This window comes from Somniosus microcephalus, chromosome 5 (assembly GCF_052327205.1).
Source record: "Somniosus microcephalus isolate GS21.2 chromosome 5, FLI_Smic_1.0, whole genome shotgun sequence".
NCBI classification, from domain to species: Eukaryota; Metazoa; Chordata; class Chondrichthyes; order Squaliformes; family Somniosidae; genus Somniosus; species Somniosus microcephalus.
In genome coordinates, this window is record NC_140991.1 from 315,581,900 (window position 1) to 315,604,639 (window position 22,740).

The 22,740-nt window shown below is 43.2% G+C and overlaps 1 protein-coding gene and 1 long non-coding RNA gene across 2 annotated transcripts in view; one reads left to right on the forward strand and one right to left on the reverse strand.

The window, feature by feature from the left end:
* Positions 1-21,038, forward strand: part of zcchc2 (zinc finger, CCHC domain containing 2) — an 81,836-nt gene extending 60,798 nt beyond the window's left edge. The window contains 7 exon segments of the mRNA XM_085989275.1: positions 927-984; positions 1,856-1,988; positions 5,632-5,696; positions 6,955-7,055; positions 10,760-10,885; positions 13,655-15,064; positions 18,745-21,038. Coding sequence (XP_085845401.1) covers positions 927-984; positions 1,856-1,988; positions 5,632-5,696; positions 6,955-7,055; positions 10,760-10,885; positions 13,655-15,064; positions 18,745-18,797 — 1,946 coding nt within the window. The 3' untranslated portion in view covers positions 18,798-21,038.
* LOC147117885 (uncharacterized) overlaps positions 9,282-22,740 on the reverse strand; it is a 62,262-nt gene continuing 48,803 nt past the window's right edge. The window contains exons 2-3 of the long non-coding RNA XR_015078561.1: positions 10,747-10,856; positions 9,282-9,770 (exon numbers count right to left, since the gene is read on the reverse strand). This is a non-coding gene — a long non-coding RNA (uncharacterized LOC147117885). The remainder of the gene's footprint in view (positions 9,771-10,746; positions 10,857-22,740) is intronic.

Here is a 22,740-nt window from a genome sequence, read left to right on the forward strand (position 1 = left end):
GCTGTTGTGTGAAAAATATTACTAGGTTCAAATCGCATTTTTAAAGAAATAGTCTGAGGCCGTACAATTTTCTTCTCTCAAAAAAAAAAAAAAAGTGGAGCCGAGAATGGAGTCTTAACTGATGGTGATTCTGTTCTGTCCGCAACCTTTTGTCACATCTCAGACAGTGGGCTGGCTAGTTAACTCGTGAGCTGAAGTTTAAAAAAAAAAAAAAAAAAAATTCAATACGTGTCTGTAATTTGAAATAAATGTGGCATTGTGAAGCTTCATCTCCAGTGTTCTCTTTACCATAACTTGTTAACATTCCAGTGGTCTATCATGTCTCTGCTCTGATCAATGTAGTCAATTTCTACTTTTTTTATTATTTGTTCACGGGATGTGGGCGTCGCTGGCAAGGCCAGCATTTATCGCCCATCCCTAGTTGCCCTCGAAGGTGGTGGTGAGCTGCTTTCTTGAACCGCTGCAGTCCGTGTGGTGAAGGTGCCCCCACAGTGCTGTTAGGGAGGGAGTTCCAGGATTTTGACCCAGCGACGATGAAGGAACGGCCGATATCTTTCCAAGTAGGGGTGGTGTGTGACTTGGAGGGGAACTTGGAGGTGATGGTGTTCCCATGCGCCTGCTGCCCTTGTCCTTCTAGGTGGTAGAAGTCGTGGGTTTGGGAGGTGCTTTGGTCATTTCTCATCCTGACTTTCCAGCCCTTCCAAGGCACCATTTCTTTCGAGCAAGGGGTAGCTGAGTAAGAAATGCAATTCGAGGCAACCTGCTTTTTGTTCAGAAAACAAATTAAAGAGCTACAGATAATGCATTTGTCACTAGAAAATCCTTTCAAATCAGGGGGAGGGAAATTGACCATTCAACGATTGGTTACTTTAAGGTGGAAAAGTTTGGTAGATCATTTGTAAATGTGATTTTTGATATTTCTCTAGATGGGCAACAGCAAGCGATTCATCATAAGAAAAACATAGGGAAAACGATAGGTTGCAGGTAAGTCAAGTAAAGTCGAGTTTTTCTCCTGTTAAAGCTGACCTGTAGGGATGGTTCTAGTTGAGGCTGAAGTCATTGTTAGCTTTGCAATTCAAAAGAATGAGAAACCTTTTGAAAGTTTTCATTTTTTTTTTACCTCGTGAAGTTACTTGAATTTTGGGTTTAATTTAGCAATACTCTGGCACTTTGCCTGTAGAAGGGTTTTGTTGAAGTGGTGGAATATTTTGTAAGGCGTGTTTGCCAATTGTGTATAAGTGGTGTACTTTAAACTTTGTACACCTGTACCCTCCATTTCAAACAAAATGGATTTATAAAGTGCAGAAAAACTTTGTAGTTTTATGAAGATTTTCTAATTGTCCTTCTAAAGGACTTTGTTTCACATTTTTCAATGTAAATGTAAGGACATTTACATTGTCACTTCTCCATTCCTACAAATGCAAAAATGGTGCCAGAATTCTGACCTTTGGCATTTACTCTTTTTTTGTATGTTTAAATACTGCAGCTAAGCTCTGGGTGAAGCTTACTTTCAATTAGTAAGACTCGCTGGGTCTCTTCAACTGTCCAGTAGCAGTAACTGGCTCTCTTGGGGTCAGCAGGCTTTTTAAAATAATTTTGTAAATTCAATAGAAATGGGAGTGGGAATAGAGAAGGACAAATCATTAACAAAAATCAAACCTTTTTAAGAGGACTGTGGCTAAATTCAGTATTCATGGTGCGTACTTCCGCTGCCCATTACACTGAATTAAAATGTTTTTATTGTTGATGGGGGAGATCTTTAGTGACGCACACTCACTGACACAACTGCAGGTCATGTTTAATGATCATTCCATTGTGTTTTTTGGTTTCCTCAACATTTCTCTTTTCCTTACAGCGTCTCTGGTGTAAAATCTCCAGGGGATGGTGTGGGCTTACAGCACTCTGAACAGAATGGTGTACTGGACTGGAGGAAAAGGAACTACAGTATGAAACACAACGCTGACCACTGTACAGCAGTGCTGGAACATGTGGGTGTGAAATTTTGCTTGACCAAATTCATGAGTCTTTTTAATGCGCACACTGAACTTTCTCTACTGCATGGCTGTCCTTCATATCTCCATAATTACTATCCAGCACTTCTGTATTGAATACTTTTTTACCTTCTCTGCAACCGCCCCCACCCCTGTGATTTTTCTTTTAAATTGAGTAATCTTGCTTAACAACTGAAGTGTTGCTTTCCCCTGGGGAGGGAGACCAGCTATTTCAGGGCTCTACAGTCAACACAGAACTGATCGGTTGACACAGACCCATCAATGAGTGACTCCCGTTACCCATCTAGTACTGAAATGTCCTGCCTTGGGCACCTTGCCATTCCAGGACAGGAGAGAGTACATGTTGTAATTACAGGAAACTTTGTGATATCCGGCACTGACGGGACCGAGCTGTTGCCGTCCCATCAAAACTGCCGGACAAACCAGCGCTAATGTTGAAACATACGGAGCTTATCTGGCAACAAACCCTGTGCTTCTAAACAGTCGGCCGTACCTTGCAAGCGTCTCTGTAGCTTAGCAACAGCTTCAGCTAGACGTTGCAGAGCCTGACTGGTGGGGAAAAAAAAGCAACGAAAAGAAAAAAAACTTACTGAACCGACTCCTGAACTTTGCCGGTGGATCGAGCAAGTTTCCTGTACTCCTTATACGGTCGAGTTCAAGTTCCTAATCTTGGGTGAGGTTGTCTGATGAATTTCGGTGGACTGGAAGAAATCTGAAACTTCTAACAGATTTATACGAAAGTGTTCCCATCTTTCTACTTGATCGGATTAATTATTTTGAAAGTGCTACTTCCCTCTTATACACAGGCACACGCTGTTCTGCCTCCCTTAGCAATGCTGGCATTCCAGGCATCCAGTGTTGCCAATAATGACGAAGTGTTACACGTAGTATCACTCGTTGCCGCCTCATTTACGTGCACCCATATTTGAGCAGGCACTTCTGGCCTCCAGTGGAAATGACTCTAGAAAATCTGACTCTGGCAAGGAAATGGGCAAGGATCTGATTCAAAACCAATTTTCTGCCACCGTCCACCCCAGTACTGCCAAAAAACTGTTGTAACGGCAGCGGGAAACATTACCTAATATGTAGTATAATAGCTAAATCACAGTCTCTGCACTCTGGAATGAAATAAAAACATGTTCCCGCACGCTTGCTGCGTTTTGGCTTGAAGGCTGCAGTGTTCAGTGCGTCACCTTAAAGTCCTGCGACATCTATGTCTCCCTGCAGAAGCCTTTACCCAAAAAAGTCTGCTCTAAAGCTATTTTGGAGCGTACATGGAACATTAACTTCCCATTGCAACCCCAAAAGCTTGATTTGTATTTTTGTGAAAATTATTATGGATAGTTCTAATGTTGAATTGAAAGAAATGAAAATTTGATTTTCTTCTATACTACAAACTCTACCCAGCATCTTGATCTTTGAATGTGGTACCGTATGCCAACAAAGGCCCAGCTTGGATAGATTTCACTGTGGGGCTTCTCGGAATTGATTTTTTTCTCCATTTCCTCACCGGCTTCCATTACGTACTGCTTACCAGCAAGATGATTGGAGATTTTTGGGGTTGAGCTGGGTTCAATTTATAAAGGTGGTTATCAATGTTGGCACTGAGTTGAGAACTCTTAAATTAATGGGAAATTATTTTGCAATCTGGAATGTTGTGGTTGGTATAACTTGGGTTAATTGTTGATTTGGTGGGCGAGAGGTGTAAAAGGAACGCCCTTAAGTTGTAGACTAGGATTTTATATTCGCTTGCCGAAAGCGAACATTAAACCTGGAGCATGAAGCATAAGGAGGGAGACTGGACAAAAGTAGAACTTGATGGTAAGGTGGAAGTGATAAATAAATTGCATCTCGTTTGGCTGGGCATACAAGGAAGAGGTGAAGAGGATGTGTTCTGGCTGGAAATATTTAATCCTCTCCAGAGAAGGCGTACAGCATGGGACGTAAACACTGAGGCTAGGGTGCAGCTGGCAATTCTTTATGGGGCCGTGAGTTTGGCCCGGTGAAAGCACTGAAGCAGAAACTGGATGTTTCTGGCATGTGCTGTGCAAGGGGAGATGAGTGAGGAGTGACTCGAGTGCAGTAATAGCATGATGGTGAATATTGACCCATATAGATCAGTAGATCCCAAGTTGGATTCCCAGTCCCTGCTCATGTTGGTTAGCAGTTGGGGAGCTATCATTTACCCTGAGCAAGGGAGAGGGGGAAATCGGCCAGGAATCCCATTCCTGATTTGCCATCCAATGACCCCTGCTAGTGGGTGGGTGTATATCTGATGGGATAGAATTTGGCTTGATGCTTTCACGCCAAAATAGTCCATTGACACTCGCTGTCTGGACTTGCGTATGAAGATTGAGCACTTCTGCGAAGTACCAAAAAACTGTTGGTGCCTCTTAGGACCATAATCCCAACAGGAGTAAACTTCTTTCCCACATCCTTCCCAAATGTTCTCGTTTTTCTCTCCCCTGCTGAAAGTGCTGCCTTAAAAAAGGAAGGATAAGTGAGACCTATATTGTGACTGATAACCATGTGCAATGGACTAGTTATCAATGAACACTACAATCTTGCATTGTTAAAGGGTTCACTTCTATATGTATTCTACTACAGGGAAGATGGAAAGCATTTGAAAGCGAATCATAAAATGATACAGCACAGAAGGAGGCCATTCGGCCCATTGTGCCTGTGCTGGCTCTTTGGTAGAGCTCTCCAATTAGTCCCACTTCCCCAGCTCTTTCCCCACAGTCCTGCAAATTTTTCCCTTCAAGTATTTCTCCAATTCCCTTTGAATGTAACTTTTGAATCTGCTTCCACCGCCCTTTCAGGCAGCGCATTCCAGATCACAACTCGCTGCGTAAAAACAAAATGGTTCCTCATGTCGCCTCTGGTTCTTTTGCCAATAACCTTAAATCGGTGTCCTCTGGTTACCAACTCTTCTGCCACTGGAAACAGTTTCTCTTTATTTACTCTATCAAAACTATCCATGATTTTGAACACCTTTATTAAATCTCCTCTTAACCTTCTCCGCATAACTCAAGTCCCTCACTCCTGGTACCACTTTAGCAAATCTCCTGTGCACCCTCTCCTAGGCCTTGGCATCCTAAAGTGTGGTGCCCAGAATTGAACACAATACTCCAGCTGAGGTCTAACCAGTGTTTTATAAAGGTCTTGCATAACTTCCTTGCTTTTGTACTCTACTCCTCTATTAATAAAGCCAAGGATCCCGTAGGCTTTTTTAACAGCCTTCTCAACTTGTCCTGCCACCTTCAAAGATTTGTGTACATACACCCCCAGGTCTCTCTCTCTCTGCACCCCCTTTAAAATTGTACCATTTAGTTTATAATGTAATGTAGAACTTCAGAGAGTTTAAAGAAGTGAATTGTGAGAGATTTTGCATCAGACTGTTATCCACAGGGTGTTTTATACAACATGGTACCAAGTTTTGCTGTAAACAAATGCTGGTTTAGAATGTTGGAGTATAGCGTACGCACAGCGAAAAATACAGCAGTTCTGATTACAGTTATTCCTGTGTCTCAGCTGGTGCTATTCTTTATTTACTGTGTCTCCAGATACTCAAATGGATTTCTGATTATGCGTTTTTTTCCCTCCCTGTCCGTTGTAGTGTTTGTCGGAAGATAAAAGAAATTCTTCACCTGGGAGTAAGAAGCTGAACACTCAGACAGACATGTATGTATTAGTAAAGATGCTGGGTGAGGGTTAAATGTTCTCTTGCTGTTTTATTTTGTTTAAAATAAGTATTAAGGGAGGTAAGGAACTCTAGCTTTAAGGGCTGGGGAAAGAATGAGTTGGAATAGAAAGGTGTAAGTCTTTATTTCAGGTCAGAGAGGAGGAAAAGGCAAGTAGTAGGTTGAGCTGCAGCAACTGACTGTTGTCCTTGGGCTGGGGAGCTGAAATGACTGCTTGGGTTCCTGGTCCTGATTGCTGGCCATTGATCCCTGTTGGACAGTGCTTGGGTAAGGATTGGATCAAACATGGCTGCACTACCCAACATGCTTGTAGGAGGCTTCTAACGCACTCTGTTAAGCTTATTCATGAAGAATGGCACTGAAGTATTGGCTGGCTCCAATTCAACTATCCTTACATAACAAATGAATTAGGAGCAGGAGTCGGCCATTCGGCCCCTGGAGCCTGCTCCGCCATTCAATAAGATCATGGCTGACCTTTACCTCAACTCCACTTTCCTGCCCGATCCCCATATCCTTGATTCCCTTAGTGCCCAAGAATCTATCGATCTAACTATTTTTTGAATATACTCAACAAGTGAGCATCCACAGCCCTCTGGGGTAGAGAATTCCAAAGATTCACCACCCTCTGAGTGAAGAAATTTCTCATCAAAAAAGGGGCAGTAGCAGCATGGATACAAAATTGGCTGAGGGATGTAAAACAGTTGTGATTGGCTGTTTTTTTGGACTGGCGGGAGGTGTACAGTGGCGATCAGTAAACAGTGAGGAGGAGAGTGATAGACTTCAAGAAGATGTAGACCGGCTGGTGGAATGGGCTGACACATGGCAGATGAAATTCAACGCCGAGAATTGTGAGGGTGATACATTCTGGTAGGAAGAACGAGGAGTGGCCGTATATACTAAATGGTGCAAATTTAAAGGGGGTGCAAGAACCGAGAGACCTGGGGGGGTTTGTGCGCAAATCTTTGATGGTGGCAGGACAGGTTAACAAAGCAGTTAATAAAGCACATGGGGTCCTGGGCTTTATAAATAGAGGCAGAGAGTACAAAAAGCAGGAAGTTATTACAACCTATATAAAACACTAGTTTGGCCCCATGGAGCCGGCTACACGTGATTGCTGTGCAGCTAAAGGGGAACATTGGCAATCATTGAGAAACACTTTGGAGTTGGGCAAAGAGAAAGGAGTAATTAGTCTTTCTATGATCCATTCCTAATTATTTTATTCTTTTGCTTTTTAACAGCAGTAAAAACAAGGCGGACCGAGGGAGCCACAGGACACCCGTTAGTAATGGTATTCTGAGAATTCCACCTGTGCAGCATGTGTGGACTGGGCCAGGAAAAGGTAAGAACTTTGGTCATCCACGTCACGCCCTTAACCATCAAGAATAAGGACAATAGTCCGAGTTAGAGGGCATGGGGATAATTGGCTCCAAGTGGGGGTGGGGAGAGCTGATGGAAGGGAAGAGGTGCTGGTGGGTGAGGGAATTAACATTTTTAGGGGAGGTTAGGTTAAAGCCAGTAAAGTGGCTTACTGTGGGTGGGGTGGGCGTTGGCAACGTGGCTATGGGGGCAGGGGAGACCAGGAGGCTGTCAAAGTGGCAAAGTTGGGGGATCCATGGCAATGTTGCTCGATCAACTTCAAAATCACAACTTGGGGGGGAGGGGGTGCATTGGGAGGCGGTTGTGGTGGGCTTCCAGCTGAAGAGGACCTTGACTATCATTACCATCACACTCAAAAGCCTGTGTTACTTGATGCCGAGTGGCCTCAGACTTCCAGGACAAGGGCCCTCCACCCCTTCTTTCATTATAAGCACAGGTGGGGATTAACTGTCCCTTACCAGCTTCTAAAGTTGTGTTAAAGAGAGGGTAACTCATTCTTTAGCAGACTACTTCATTTGCAAGGAGGATGTGATCAGGGGGTGGGGAGGGGGGGGGGGGGGGGGGGAAACATTGTACCCAGGGGTTTATGATCACTGTCAATGGAGAGGGTGATTGCAAAATCCAAATCTGCGGTAAGCAGGTAGAGGGTCGAGGGAAATGTTGCCAAGTTCGGTTCCGAGGGACCTTGACCTGGAAGGTATGGGTAGTGTGTGACTGGGGCTGTCATTAATTCTGTGGGTACGCGCTACCATATTCTTTAGGGTCTGTTGCTTAATCTCCCTGCATTCCAGGTGGTTTAATTTGTTGAGCAATGGAGTAGCATTATGGTGCTTGGTAACACATTACTTTGCGATTGCTTCAGTTGCACTCTATTCCTTGAGCGCAGGGGTACTGGGTTTTCCAAAAGCATATTTTTTTTTGCCCTGTATATGGTGGAAGAACTTTCAGACAAGTGAGTGGAATGTGCTTTTTCTGCTGGATATTTCTTTACAAAACGACTAAGTTGCACAGACTGTTGCACCGTCTTGCTACACTTCCATTTTAAGTCCACCAATAAAATCTAGTGAAAACAACTTTTTGAACTTAATTGTTGAACTTAATATTGCTCAACTAACAACAGAGAATGCTGGAAACACTCAGCAGGTCAGGCAGCATCTGTGGAGAGAGAGAAAAACCAGAGTCAACGTTTCAGGTCTGGGATCCTTCGTCTTTCTGTTTTTCTGTCTCCACGGATGCTGCCTGACCTGAGTGTTTCCAGCATTTTCTTTTATTTCAGATTTCCAGCATCCACAATATTTTGCTATTATATTGATATTGCTCAAGTCAGTTTTACAAAACGATGATCGTAAATAATGACTTTACTGCCAGCAATACTAATATAATGTGTAATACTCAGATCATTGTTTTATATAAAGGGTGTGTAAAGGTAGCGATTGGTAACCTTATTTTTGTTTTACAATTGTTTTGGTAAGCCGTGGTTTAAGAGAAATCCATGCAAGTAAGAGCTCAGTAAGTAATTGAGGCAAAAGGCATTAATAGTTCCAAAGGAAATGTTGCCAAATCAGAGTTGTAATTAAAATTTGATTTCAGTTGGTGTTGTAAAAGTTTCACCATCAGAGTGGAAAAGATACCTCGGCAACTGTAACTCGACAAGCAAGGCAGAGACAAGATTTAGAAGAGAGTCTGGATTGATTCCTGGGATGAGAGGGTTGTCCTATGAGGAGAGATTGAGTAGATTGGGCCGATACTCTCTGGAGTTTAGAAGAATGAGAGGTGATCTCATTGAAACATACAGGATTCTGAGGGGGATTGACAGGGTAGATGCTGAGGTTGTTTCCCCTGGCTGGAGAGTCTAGAACTAGGAGGAATAGTCTCAGGATAAGGGGTCGGCCATTTAAGACTGAGATGAGAAATTTCTTCACTCAGAGGGTTGTGAATCTTTGGAATTCTCTACCCCAAAGGGCTGTGAATGCTGAATCGTTGAGTATATTCAAGGCTGAGATCAATAGATTTTTGGACTCTAGGGGACTCGAGGGATATGGGGATCGGGCGGGAAAGCGGAGTTGAGGTCGATCAGCCATGATCTTATTGAATGGTGGAGCAGGCTCGAGGGGCTGTATAGCCGACTCCTGCTCCTAATTCTTATGTTCTTGCAAGTTGGTGCTTCACTGACACTTGCCGAGCAACATATGAGCAAATAATTGTAGCTGGGATCTGTACCTTCAGTACTTAGCAGAAACCCCAGAGAATTGGCTTTTGTCAGCCAGCTGTGAGTTGATTTCTAATGCTACTGGAAGCATTAGTACCAATGAGGGGAGTGTAATTGTAACTAACGGAACAATTTCAATTGATTCTTTTTCCCCATTCCAAAATTGCAGTCATTTAATCATGGCAACGATTACAGAATCCCATATTGTGATTCATGTACAGTACTTGTAAAGCTGATTGCAACCTGATTAGACTCCCTTGTGGAAAATGTTATTATTCTATATTTCAGTATTGAGATTGCATCATGCGAGTATTCTAACTGATGGGATGTGGAGGAGCTGCTTGCACCGTCCATCGATCACCCAGCATCATCAACATATGTTGAATTCCTCTGTCCCTCCTTCAGTTTTTACACTCCTTGGCTTCTCTTAACAATGCAGCACTGCTCTCGCACTAACCATTAGGAAATCTGAAATAAAAACAAAATGCTGGAAATACTCAGCAGCATCTGTGGAGAGAGAAACCGAGTTAACATTTCAGGCCGATGACCTTTTTGCCAGTTCTGATGAAAGGTCTCTGATTTCAGATTTCAGATTTCCAGCATCCGCAGTATTTTTGCTTTTGCATTAGGAAGTCTGAAGCAGTGATGGAGGCCGTTGTTTCTTCTATCCCTGTAGGGGAGAAAATGCTTGCTTTCTGCTCGGCGTCTGCAATGTCCGAGTCGAGCCCATTAACAATGTAGGAATGAATGTTGAGAGCCAGAATCCTACCACTCTGGAGCTTGGGAGCAATGCTTCCAGCATTAAAACCATTTTGACACAAGTTGTGGCACCACCTAGTGGCCAAGATGAAGTATAGCACTACCTTTATTGCTATCCGTTTTGAGAAATTCCCTTTGATCCAACACCAGTGACATTTCTGATATTTGCTCACATCCGATTCAATCTATTTGCAGATTGAGTATTTTCTTTCAGTTTAAGAATTAATTGTTGTGTTGGGTATCACGGACTCTGTCCTTCATCACTACATTTTAGTATGCTTTCGGCATTGTAAAATTGTATATAAATATTTTTTGGCATGTTTTGCAAAATCATCTGGTGGTGTAGCTATTGAGAGAATATAGATTTTCCAACCTGGCAATTGGTTTGAGATTGGGGGGGGGGGGGGGCGGGTGGTTTAAACAACAGCTGGATTTCCTCATCATAGGAAATGAACTGGTTCCTGCAGCACACCTCCCAGTTGTGGAGTGGAATGAGTGGCGATGGAGGTTTAGCCCAAACTGTCCTGCGCACTTGGCTGAAGGACAAGGGACGAGAAAGTAGAGAGATGCAAACAGAAAGTATTTTGCAAAAGAATGCCATGGACTACATAGCCTGTACCTGTGCATCATCACACTGCAGACTGAAAAGGTGATTGGCTTTATCTTATTACTCAATGGCACCTACCTGATTGTTTTAGAATTAAGGGATGTTGGCTCTGGTCTGGAGGCATGTGGAGACAGCTCTTCAGAAAGTTACAGTTCTCCCTCCAGCCCAAGACACGATGGGAGAGAGAGCTGTGAAAGTGAAGATGAGAAAGACAAAGGTGAGTTATGTTTGAATTTCTAAAATCCCTCTAGATTGGTTTTTAACCACCTGCAACCAAACAAGCCATCATTTTTTCTGACACTATGTGGATGCTCAAAGGACTTGACTTGCAAATGCATGCATTTTAACTTTAAGCAGATGATGAAAGCTGATCGGTAACATTGTGGTGGAATAGCCGGATCTCAACTGGGTATTTGGTGCAACTAAAATAGTTGCAAACTAACGGTGTCCAACAAAATTTTAGTGCAAAGGTTTAAATGCTGAAGATGAAATGCAAAATAAAAAATAATTCCAACAAAATGTGGGAGGGGGATTTTTTTGATGATTAATATTTTGGCGTGCCTTGTGTAACGAACTACCATAAAATTAATGCCAATTTATAATTGCCTTTAATCATTTACTTCTCTTATTTAGTATGAAATTGAAGTGTCAAACTATTGTGAGCACTTATATTTTTAAAAAATTAACCTGTTTTATGAAAACATGTGTGGTGGGGGAAGGTCAAGCGATGTGGTCAAAAATTACCTGAATGCAAACGCAGTTTTGTTTCCTGTAGCTAGCAGCCACATTTGACCCTTTACCTGCCCACCCCCAATTCCCTTGCTGGGTAAGACATTAATATTCTCTGCTTAGTGCCTCTGTGCTCAATATGGCTTGGAATGGTAACTGGATGTAGTGCATCAGGCCCTTTCCCCGTACCTGCATTTTTCACACCTAGCTTGGTTTATTGGCGATGTGGTAATTCATAAAAGGTGTCGCCTTGTACTGTCCACATGCAGCTGAGAGTCCCCAGCCTGCAACTTGTGCTCCTCCAACACTGGATTGCTCCTAGCTATCTCTGCTCCATTGACAGCTGCCCCTTCGGCCATTATGCCCATGCTCCTTGGAACTTTCTTCCCCAAACCGCATTCCTTACTACCTTTCTCCTTCAAAGGCCCCCTAAAATTAAAACTAGTCTGCCAACCCCTCCCCTTCCCTTCTGCTGCTATGCAAGAGTTGCTGTAAAAATACAAGTGCCTGTTGTCAAATCTGCCATGTGTTGAATGCACCGATTCTGTTAGCTTGATCACAGTGACGTCCACCGTTGCTTAGATCTTAAGTCTGATGTTCCACTTGTAACTGTGGCACTCAGTCTTCCCAACTGATGAGTTAGGAGCAAGAAAGAGCTTGAGTTTATATTGTGATTTTTCAGGATGTACTGAAGTGCTTCACAGTAAATTAATTACTTTGGCAGTGTGGTCACTGTTGCATAGGCAGATGTGGTAGCCAATCTGTGCACAGCAAGATCCAAACCGCAAATGAGACAAATCAACCAGTTCAACCGTTTTTGGTGGTGTTGGTTGAGGGATAAATATTGGTTGGGGACAGAGAGAACTCTGCTCCTCTTCAAATTGTGCCATGGGTATTTTGCTTCCACCAGGCAGACAGGACCTCTGTTTAATACAACCATTTGAAAAATGGCGCCTCCGATAATGCGGCACCCTCCCTCGGTACTGCACTTAAGTGTGAGGCTATATTATGTGCACAAGTTTTGGAGTGGGGCTTGAACCCACAACCTTGACTCCGAGGTGAGAGTGCTACCATTGAGCCAGGCTGCCATGTATGCCACGGTTAATGTAGTAGTGCCAGATAGCTCCACCAACTGGAGTTGTGTTCAGAGTTTGATCGTTACTTTTTCGTCAGAACATTTTTCTTGCAGCTGTTGTACCAAATGTTCCCAATCTATTTCTATGCAGCATCAGCATGCTGTCTATATACAGTGTCTCTCAGAAATTTGACAGCAAGAATATTACAATCTGGATATGTCATTGCATCCATGGGCATGTGCTAAATGCAAAATTTGGAACTTTGCTTTTTTTAAATACAAGCATAACTGGTACTTTCTGTAACCAAACTTTTACTGCTAAATGTAGTCAGTTCTTTGTAACCATTAGGAGAAAATCATTTTTTTTATTCGTTCAGGGGTTGTGGGCATCACTGGCAAGGCCAACATTTATTGCCCTTGAGAAGGTGGTGGTGAGCCGCCGCCTTGAACCGCTGCAGTCCGTGTGGTGAAGGTGCTCCCACAGTGCTGTTAGGAAGGGAGTTCCAGGATTTTGACCCAGCGACGATGAAGGAATGGCCGATATATTTCCATGTCGGGGTGGTGTGTGAGACTTGGAGGGGAACTTGGGGGCGGTGGTGTTCCCATGTGCCTGCTGCCCTTGTCCTTCTAGGTGGCAGAGGTCGTGGGTTTGGTAGGTGCTGCCGAAGAAATATAAAATGACATGCGTGCAATTTTAAATGACAATACAATAGAGCACCAGTTTTATACCACATATACCTAATTTCAGCTGAAATTTTCAAGACCGAGATCGACAATTTTTTATTAGGTAAGGGTATCGAGGGATATGGATCAAGGGCAGGTAAATGGGAGTTGAGGGACAGACCAGCCATGATCTACTTGAATGATGGAATAGGCTCGAGGGGCTGAGTGGCCCACTCCTGTTCCTAAAGCATATTTGTACTAGGTCAGTCTTTGAAAATTGGTCCATTTATGGTAAATATCAGTTTTACTTTACCATACCATCTCTCTTCCAGCTTATGATATTTTGACTAGTTATTGAAGGAATGCCACAATTTTCCTCCACTTTGCATTGGGTGTTTTTGTGAGCATCAATCAATTTCTAACTGCTTTTGTATAATTTAAAAACACTTTTGGCAGAATTAAGTTTTTATTTTTGTTACAAATATAATACATTTACATGCTTCTATTTCCTTTCAATAGATTCAGATAGCACTTCGGAGGATTCCGGGAAAGATAAACAAAGAGAGAGGCCGTCCTGTAACTCTGTCCGTGGAAGTACCACGAGGCCAACTGCTCAGGTGGCTCCAGTGCAGAGTGAGAACTGTACTCTTCCAGGGAATCCACCTGCCCCTTTGCTTCCTCGCGCTCCTTTAATGCCTCCCATACACTACATGTTGCAAAATGGAAAGAAGCCAGACTATGTTGCTCCCGTAGACGCTAAAACTGTTGGGATGATTGTCGCCGTCCCTCCCGGAGCCGTGTCTCTTCGGGATTCTGCGCACGTAACGTCGGTCGGTGCTGCTGAAGCAGGGAAGAGACTGGACCTGATCCCCTCGCCTCTGTCGGTGGCGACGCCTTTCCTCCTGCAGGCTGCTAGTCCTGCACTGCATCCCATGGTGCACAGACATAAAATGACGGCACCGCAAATGAGCCTGGAGAACTGCCGTGTTCCGGGACCCCAGCCACCAGCAGGCTCCGTGAACATCGGATCCGCCAACACTGCTTTCATCCCTGTTCACAGCCACTCTCCATCCGGGAAACTTCCAGCACCCTCTGCTTTAGATCCCACTGCGAAACCTTCGGCGCAGAACGTCGTAGGACTGAACGCCTTGTTGCCTCATGCCGACGGAAATCTAGGAACAGTGCCCGAGTCCGCCAGTTTGAAAGTGATGCTTCCCGCCGCTGGCCTGCACCCACCACAGGGCTCGTACAACTTGAGTGGAACTCCGGCTAGCGTTTTGCCTTTGCCGGGTGCGGCAACCTCTCCGTCTCCTGTAGGCCAGATCCAGTCCACTGGATCTTCAGTCCCCACCCACACGCCGGGCCCCGTCCCAAGCCTCAATACTGCGTTAACTCACAGCACAGCTCAGAGTGACAGCACCTCTTACATAAATACAATAGGAAATACGAGTACTAATGGGACCATTCCAGCAGCTCAGCCGCTGGGCTGTGGGACTTGTAGTTCCTGTGGCTGCCGAGGTAGCTGTGGGACCAACAGTAACCCTCTGCTCAACTACTACTACCCCAACTCGATACCCAGCCAGCTGATCCGAGTTCCCTTCATCCCTTTCAATGGCATAACCTCTCTTTGTAATGGAAGCTACCTCAACCAAGCACATCAAAACAATGGAACCCAGATGCCCTTTTATCAGAACCCTTACACTAACGGACTAATGCACGACCCTATGGCAAATCAGACTAACTACGGGATGCAGCAAATGCCGGGTTTTGTCCGAGGATTTCCATTGATGTACCAAGTGGCCAACATGGTCACCAGTGTTAATGGGTTAGGACCTAAAAAGAATGGCAACGTATCCTGTTATAATTGTGGTGCAGGTGGACACTATGCACAGGATTGCAAACAGCCATCAATGGAGGCCAGTCAGCCAGGTAAGCGGAGTATTCAAGACAACAAGAATAGTCATCTGTTTCGAACATTTTAGATTGATATGTAGCTGGAATCTTGAAATGGCACTTTCACACTCACCTTGCAATTAAGCTGTGGCACGGCCTCATTTCTAAGTTTGAAATGTATCTCAACTTATGGCGTGTTAACCGTAATCATGTGATAATGTGGTTGAACCACTGAACTCTTGTTTTACAAACTCTCGCGTAGATCTGTTGATGTAATCGCTGGGTTACTGAGTGACCAGTGCGTCGTTGAGTTGCAAGTTGAATATTAATGTACTCCATGCATATTGTGGGGAAGACTTTGAAAATGCAGTAATCAATGGCATTCATACTATATTCTGCAGTTCTGCGCATGCAGCTTGTACCTCCCTGTTTGAGCATTAATGAAACTTGTGGGTCAGAGAGTGAACTTGTTTTCAGATTGTGTATTTTTTTTGCTTAAAAGCAAATTGGATGCAGGGGCTGAGTAATACATCGCAACCCCCCACACGGCACAACTGTTTTCAACATTATCTTCTACTTTTTAACTTGTGTTTCGTTTGCCTCTTCCCTTTATCCTGACTGCTCCAACCCAGCTGCCGAGCTGAGAGTGGGAATATTTGGCAGTTGCGAGTGTAACAATTCGTTCCACCACATTGTGGCACAAGCCAGCATTCAGAATTTTTAAAAACTAATTGGTACAAAATGTTCATTTATATAAAGATAGAGACTTTATTACTTTAGCTGGGAGAAGATGCCTGAAGGAAATAATGGTGTACGCCCCAGGCTTTGGGAGAGACGGAAAGATTCCTGGTGGCAGCATTAGCATTAAACATACTAAAACAGCAAACGGCAAAATGAACAGCATGCCAAGCTATACTGTCAGATTAGCAGAGCACGAGTCTGAGGCTATCTCGCTGAAAGTGGCAAGTCGGGCAGCCCCTGGGATGCTGCATCCCGTTTCCGGTCACTGAGACACGGGGCAATTTGAAGTGGTGCAGGGAGGGGACTACACTGATGATTCCCAGGGGCTCATTTTACAAATGCGCATTTCCGGGAGCATGTACATAAGAATTAGGAGCAGGAGTCGGCCATACGGCCCCTCGACTCTGCTCCGCCATTCAATAAGATCACGGCTGATCTTCGACCTCAACTCCACTTTCCCGCCCGATCCTCATCCCTTGATTTCCCCTGGAGTCCAAAAATCTACCTATCTTGGCCTTGAATATACTCAACGACTGAGCATCCACAGCCCTCTGAGGTAGAGAATTCCAAAGATTCACAACCCTCCGAGTGAAGAAATTCCTCCTCATCTCAGTCTTAAATGGCCGACCCCTTTTCCTGAGACTATGTCCCCTGGTTCTAGACTCTCCAGCCAGGGGAAACAACCTCTCAGCATCTACCCTGTCAATCCCCCTCAGAATCTTATGTTTCAATGCAATCACTTCTCATTCTTCTAAACTCCAGAGAGTACAGGCTCAATCTCTCATGGGACAACCCTCTCGTCCCAGGAATCAATCTAGTGAACCTTTGTTGCACTGCCTCTAAGACAAGTATATACCATCCTCAGATAAGGAGACTAAAACTGTGCATAGTACTCTAGATGTGGTCTCACCCAAGCCCTGTACAATTGCAGCAAGACTTCCTTGGGAAATTGCAAGCGTGCTCCCAGCAGTTTTCTGTCCACTGAAATGAAAGGATGGGGAGTTTCTGGGGTGTATCCCCATGGTTTCTTGATTTATGTGCTGCTAATCTCCACACCAGGAATACTGAGAAAATCACCCCTTGGGTAATTGTAGCATAAAGAGACATGGGTGCAAACTAATGGATGATGGGTTCAGGACTGGTGTAGGGAAACACTTGTAATGCCGTACGTAATACCTGGAAATGACCACCTGAGTCGTGTATTGGAAGCAAAAACGCTGGAATCGTTTTAAGATCTAATGGGGGAACCATGGAAGGGATGAGCTTCCCTCATCTGTACCTATTTTGGTGATGGTGATGAAAATTTGAAATGGGTTTTACAAGTGACGAGGCTATGCTATGTTGTTTAGCGGACCAGAGTTTGTTCCTGCTCTTGTTCCATCTCGCATGTCGGGTTTTCACAGGCAGACTGTCGGCCAGGCAAGACCTGCACAAACCAGAAGGTGGATCTGAAACGGAGTGAATGAAGTGGTTGGTGTATGGTTGGAGGTCTTCTTAATTGGGGTGGAGTAGGTTTTTTGCAGGAATGGACTTGGATGCCTGCTTGTTTTTGGAGCGCTGCCTTGCTTTCTCCAGTTCAGCAGTGGGCCATGCCTGCAGGAATTACGACTAAAGCCATGTACTGTACCAAGATCTGTTGTGGTTAAATGTGCTGAGCAAAATGCAGTTTTGCTTGCCTGTTAACGGGACAAAAATGTTGGGGGGAGGGGGGTGGTGCCCCAACAGATTTTGGAACAATTTCTCAGATATTAAGCATGTGTTACCACCTGCTCTTATATATAAAAAAATAGCTGAACTCCACCAGCAAATTGTATTTGGGCTAAAGCAGGTGCTCTAAAACTAAGCGCCCGCCTCTGAGAAAACACCTTCCACCTCTGGAGTTACTCAACAAAGCAAAAGAAGGAATTAAAAATACTGTATTTTCCAAGTGCACCAGACATTAAAACTTTTCATTTGAAAAGAAAATCTGCAAAGCCTCGGATGAGGGGACTTGTGGTTGTGCAGAATCTTTCTGTTTGGGGTTGTTAGGCATATGGTGCATGTCTGCACAAAATTTTAAAATTAATCCAGTCGAGAGTCTCTTGTACAAGGCACATTAATGAGAAAACAAATGGAGTTTTAAAATGACATTGCCTTTCCAAAAGCAGAGGTTCAGGTCAACTAATATATAATACTTGACCTACCAACGGATTTAACTTTTTTTTACTGGGGACAGCTGCAGTCCTCCTGTACGTAACCTATTCTTTGTCTGAACCTCGAAACTATGGAACTCCTTGCCTCCCTTGGTCTTCATCCTACAAATTTCAGGTGTTTAAAACTCACCGAACCACTGATTACTGCCTTCATCTTTAGTGTAATGAACTGAGAGCCCAGGCACTTCACTTTAGTTTCTCAATTTAAAACGGAACTGGGCGCATCTGTGTGGTTCTTGCTCTTGACTGGACCACAGTGAAGAGGACAAGCGGAAGAAACTCTGCTGCCTCTTGGGCTCCGATTCAGTTGCCATCTCTCTCTCTCTCTGCACAAGAGTAAGAAATCTTCCCACCATTTTGCCTTGAGTGAAAGTGAGCGATGATTGACAGGCACTTGGACCAGTCGAAAACAAAGCCAAAGATTGGCACAGGGCACCATTTGGTGCCACAACCACACTAAAGTGAGGCCATTTTTTTAAAAGTAATGTTTTTTTTCCTCCGTGAAATAGAAAGTGAGAGCTATTTGACCTCTTCCTTGTTTCCACCACCCCAAAATACATGGTCCTTTACCGTGTAAACCATTTGGACAAAGTAGTAGTTTGGCAGTTTTAGCGATACCCTATTGCAGTGTAATGTATGAACCCATAGCAAGGTATCATTGGCAGTGAAAACTTTCTCTGCCAATTAATGACCTGGCTTTTGCAGTGTGTGCATCTTGTAATAAATGTTTGGATCCTGCTGCAGTGGTCTTTTAATAAAACCAGTTTTTTTCTCATTTTCCAGGTGCCTTCAAATTAAAGTTTGCTTCGCCTCATGATTTGGATTCTGCTGACTAAGCTAGAAAGACTATATCAACTTAACAATGAGCCTGAATACGTGGGTCTGACCCTAACTGTACACTTGATGCTCTGTTAGTCCAGCAACAATGGTTTTCTCCATTAGATTGGGATTAGTACATGGTCACTGAAGTCTGGGTTGTCTTGAACTTATTGTGGCATTTTCTTTTCACGTGTCTTGACCGACTTTGGCTGCAGTGTTCATGAAGCCAACAGAGCAGTCTGTGATGACCTAGAAATGCTCACAATATCGACCTCTAGTTTTTTGCACTGATGAATGTATTGTGGCACGTGCAATGTTCGCTGTTTGTTTGTAATTTATGGCAGTGTTTGAGAACCGACCTGTCTGATAAGACTCTGGGCTGGAATGAGCAGACTGGCTGCCGGTTGAAACGCTAGGTCACATCGTTACATCTCGCATCATGGTACATCTTCTGTCCGCGTCAAATTGTCTTCAAACTCTGAGTCTCGGTTGCTTTTCTGTTAAACGGTTTTTAATTGTTTTTTCTCTTTTCAGTTGATGTAGAAACCACTCCGCTTTCAAAAGTAGCTACATGAATTTACAGTACTTCTTGGCATAGTGAATAAAAGAGTAAATTTAGACATTGATGTAGGTAACGCCTTTTATATTGATTTTTGAAGAAGAAAAAAAGCTTTGGAAAATTATGAGTGCCTGTATTAATCCAGATAAAAATAACAGGAAAAACAATCTTCAGAATATTGTCTGGTTTGGTTTTTTTTCAAACTTTATATTAAAAAAACCCCCCCACAGATTTTAAAGCATTTTATTTAGAGCAGCTATTTACTTTCGTTACCTTAATTTTTGCTGGTGATATTTATTACAATTGTGTTTAAATTTGACGAAAGTTTGAATGTTTTTTTCTTTATTTGTCCTTGGGTAGAACCATTGACGAATAGCCACAACCGTTTTCTGTGAGTCCCATCTTTATGCTGTACCATAAACTTGCATTGGACATTACTTGATATTTTTTTTTAAAGACAGCTCTAAGCTGAAACTGCTATCGTGGCAGTGTTTACTGGGATTTTTAGAATGTAAAACAAATGTTATTTTACTCCTACACACAGGTTACGAGTCTTCGTGATGAAATATAAAACCACTGTTAGATATTTATTGTAGGTAGCATAATCTCTGCAGATTTGACGTGGTAGTGAATTCACCATTTCACATGCATTTGCCACTACTATAATGTGAAGACTGATGCTCGATATTTGTAGATGGTATTAATCATGTTGGCGTTGTCACTAATTTATGCTGCTTTTTTTTTTATAAAAAGAGATAAAAGCCAATATGCACTATTCTGCTTCCAGGTTTATTTCTTCAAAGTGCACTGAGGTGGTTCACAAGATGATGGCAGTTTTGAGGGTTGCTGCATTCTACAGCATAGGTTGAATTTAGTGCTGTCTAATCTCGACCCTTGGCATTCCTTTAACATTTTCTGGGAATATATGTGGAGCTGTGATATTGGCATGCAGCAGTCTGCTTTCTGTAAATGTGTAGAGTCCGAGTGGATTGGTGTATTTTGTCGACTTGAAAAACGAGTGAGAGAGTCCTAGGAGTTGAATGTGTTTTGTTTGTAGGCTCTTGCAGGCCTTTGTCTTGTCTTAAAGCCCCCGTGTCAACAAAATGCTCGTCATTTTAAAAAAAATTGCAGCTGACTTGATCTGGTTATTCTAGTCGAGCTGCTTTTTAGTAGCTAGGACCTTGTGTACAGGACGTTGACCTGAACTACTTATTGCATGTAAGAAATACCTGTTGACATTTAGGCCTTTTTAATGCCACCCATATCAATCAATTAATAATTCAGTTATTTTCAAATTGCTAGAGGATAAAGTGTGGCATTTATTTTTCTTAAAAGCACATTTCTTTTTCTTAGATTTTTTGGGATGTCCAATTGAATACAAAACAACGATCTTGGTGTTATTGTGCTGTTGAGTTTTAAAAAATTAGATTTAAAACAAATTGGTAAGCCACGCAAGCCTGTAAGACAACGTGTTGTAAATAACTTGGTGGTTGTATTGGAACTAATTTTATGGTTTAAAAACTGTACTGTATATAGGAGGTACGCTGCTACCTTCAGTTCGTTCATATGTTTACTGTATCCTTTGATATTCGAGATGTTATGTACTGGAAAGGTCACTTATATTTCTAGAACAAATTTTTGGATTTTATGCAACTTTTTCCCCTGAATTAACAGCAATAAAAATTATACAAATCTTTTATTACAGTTTCTGCTCATTTTAAGCACTGTTCTTGTATGTCTTGCACACAAATCCAACAACCAGATTGTTTTGATATAATCTGTCCAGTAGCTCCATTAATGAAATGTTGGACTGCACAAGAGGGTAGTCTTTGAATCCCAGCCTTGGCTGACATTCAAGCTCGCTGCCCCAATCGGCAGTTTTGCCAGTTCCAATTTGATGCAAATGTTTTCTGGGACTAGGTCCATCTTTCTTGTCCATGTGCCTTTACCTTGATGGTAACCATGCCCATATCGGTGACCATATCATGCCATCTTTTCAAAAGAAAAGGCCTAACTAGTACAAATGAGATTCTTCCCACTGCTCAATATTGTGATTACCACCAATTCTTTTTTTTCATGGTAAAATTATACTGATATCTTCCGATGAACTTGTTTTGTCCATGATTGTTGGCCTTCACAACTCAAACACAATTGGTCACAAGAGTGTGGGTCTTGTTTAGTAGAAACTAATTGCTGCTCTTTTGCTGATTACTTGTGCCTGCTGCATGATTAGTTGCACTTGCATCTTACCGAAGTAACTACCGTGGCGTGTCTGCAACGTGGCGAGTGTTGGCGGCTGTTGAGACCTAGTTCAGCGGTGGAAGAAGAGACTTCTTCTCGCCGCCCTCTTATCAAAAACTGGTTGAACCATACTGGTGTACAGGAAACTCTCGTTTAAACGGCACCTAAATATCCGGAATTCTCTATTAACCGGCAAAATTCATACTCCGAAAACAACACAATCACTGGAAATGTTGCCGAGTCTGAGTCTCCCGCAGTGGCTGAGTTAGTCAGTGGGGTAGTTCTCCAAACTGCCACTACTCAGCTTCTTGGCGCTGTCGGAAGTCCGAACACCTCAATAACAGGAGTCTGACTCTCCCGCGCTGCCGGTAGTCTCTTCTGATCTGCCAATTACTGTATACTGCACATTTCTTGATTTTTAAAAAAAATTTTGTTTGTTAAAAATAGCCTCGGTAGATAACCCTCTCCGTCATCCGGAATTTTTAATCAACCGGCAGCACGTCGGTGCCGGATACCAAAGAGTTTCCTGTACTGTAAAATTGACCATTGATTGGAGAAACTGTGTCTGTAAACTGCTGCTGCCACAGGCAGATCTGGGTACAGAATTAACATCATTGGCAAAAGACCTAGAGGGGAGAGAAGAATTTTTTTCAGACTTACCTGGAACGCTCTACCTGAAAAGGTGGTGGAAGCTGATTCCATGAATAATTTTAAAAGGGAGTTGGAGGATGAGGAACTTACAAAAAGCGGGAGTGTGGGACTGAGCACCACTGCTCCTTCAAAGAGCCAGCACAGGCATGATGTGCTGAATGGCCTCAAGTGCTGTAAGATTCTATGATCATGCTGAACTGCAAAGGCAGACTTGTAGAACATCCCCTCACTAGTTGAGGAAATCTCTACTTATATTTAATTTTTTTTAATACAGGTAGCTGTAGCTATTTGGGGAAATTTGATTGATCTAAAAATTGGTAGGGTGGTAAATAGCGAGGAGGGTAGCCTCAGTCTGCAGGACGATATAGATGGGTTGGTCAGATGGGCGGAACAGTGGCAAATGGAATTTAACCCGGAAAAGTGCGAGGTGATGCACTTTGGGGGGACTAACAAGGCAAAGGAATACACAATGAATGGTAAGACCCTAGGCAAGACGGAGGGTCAGAGGG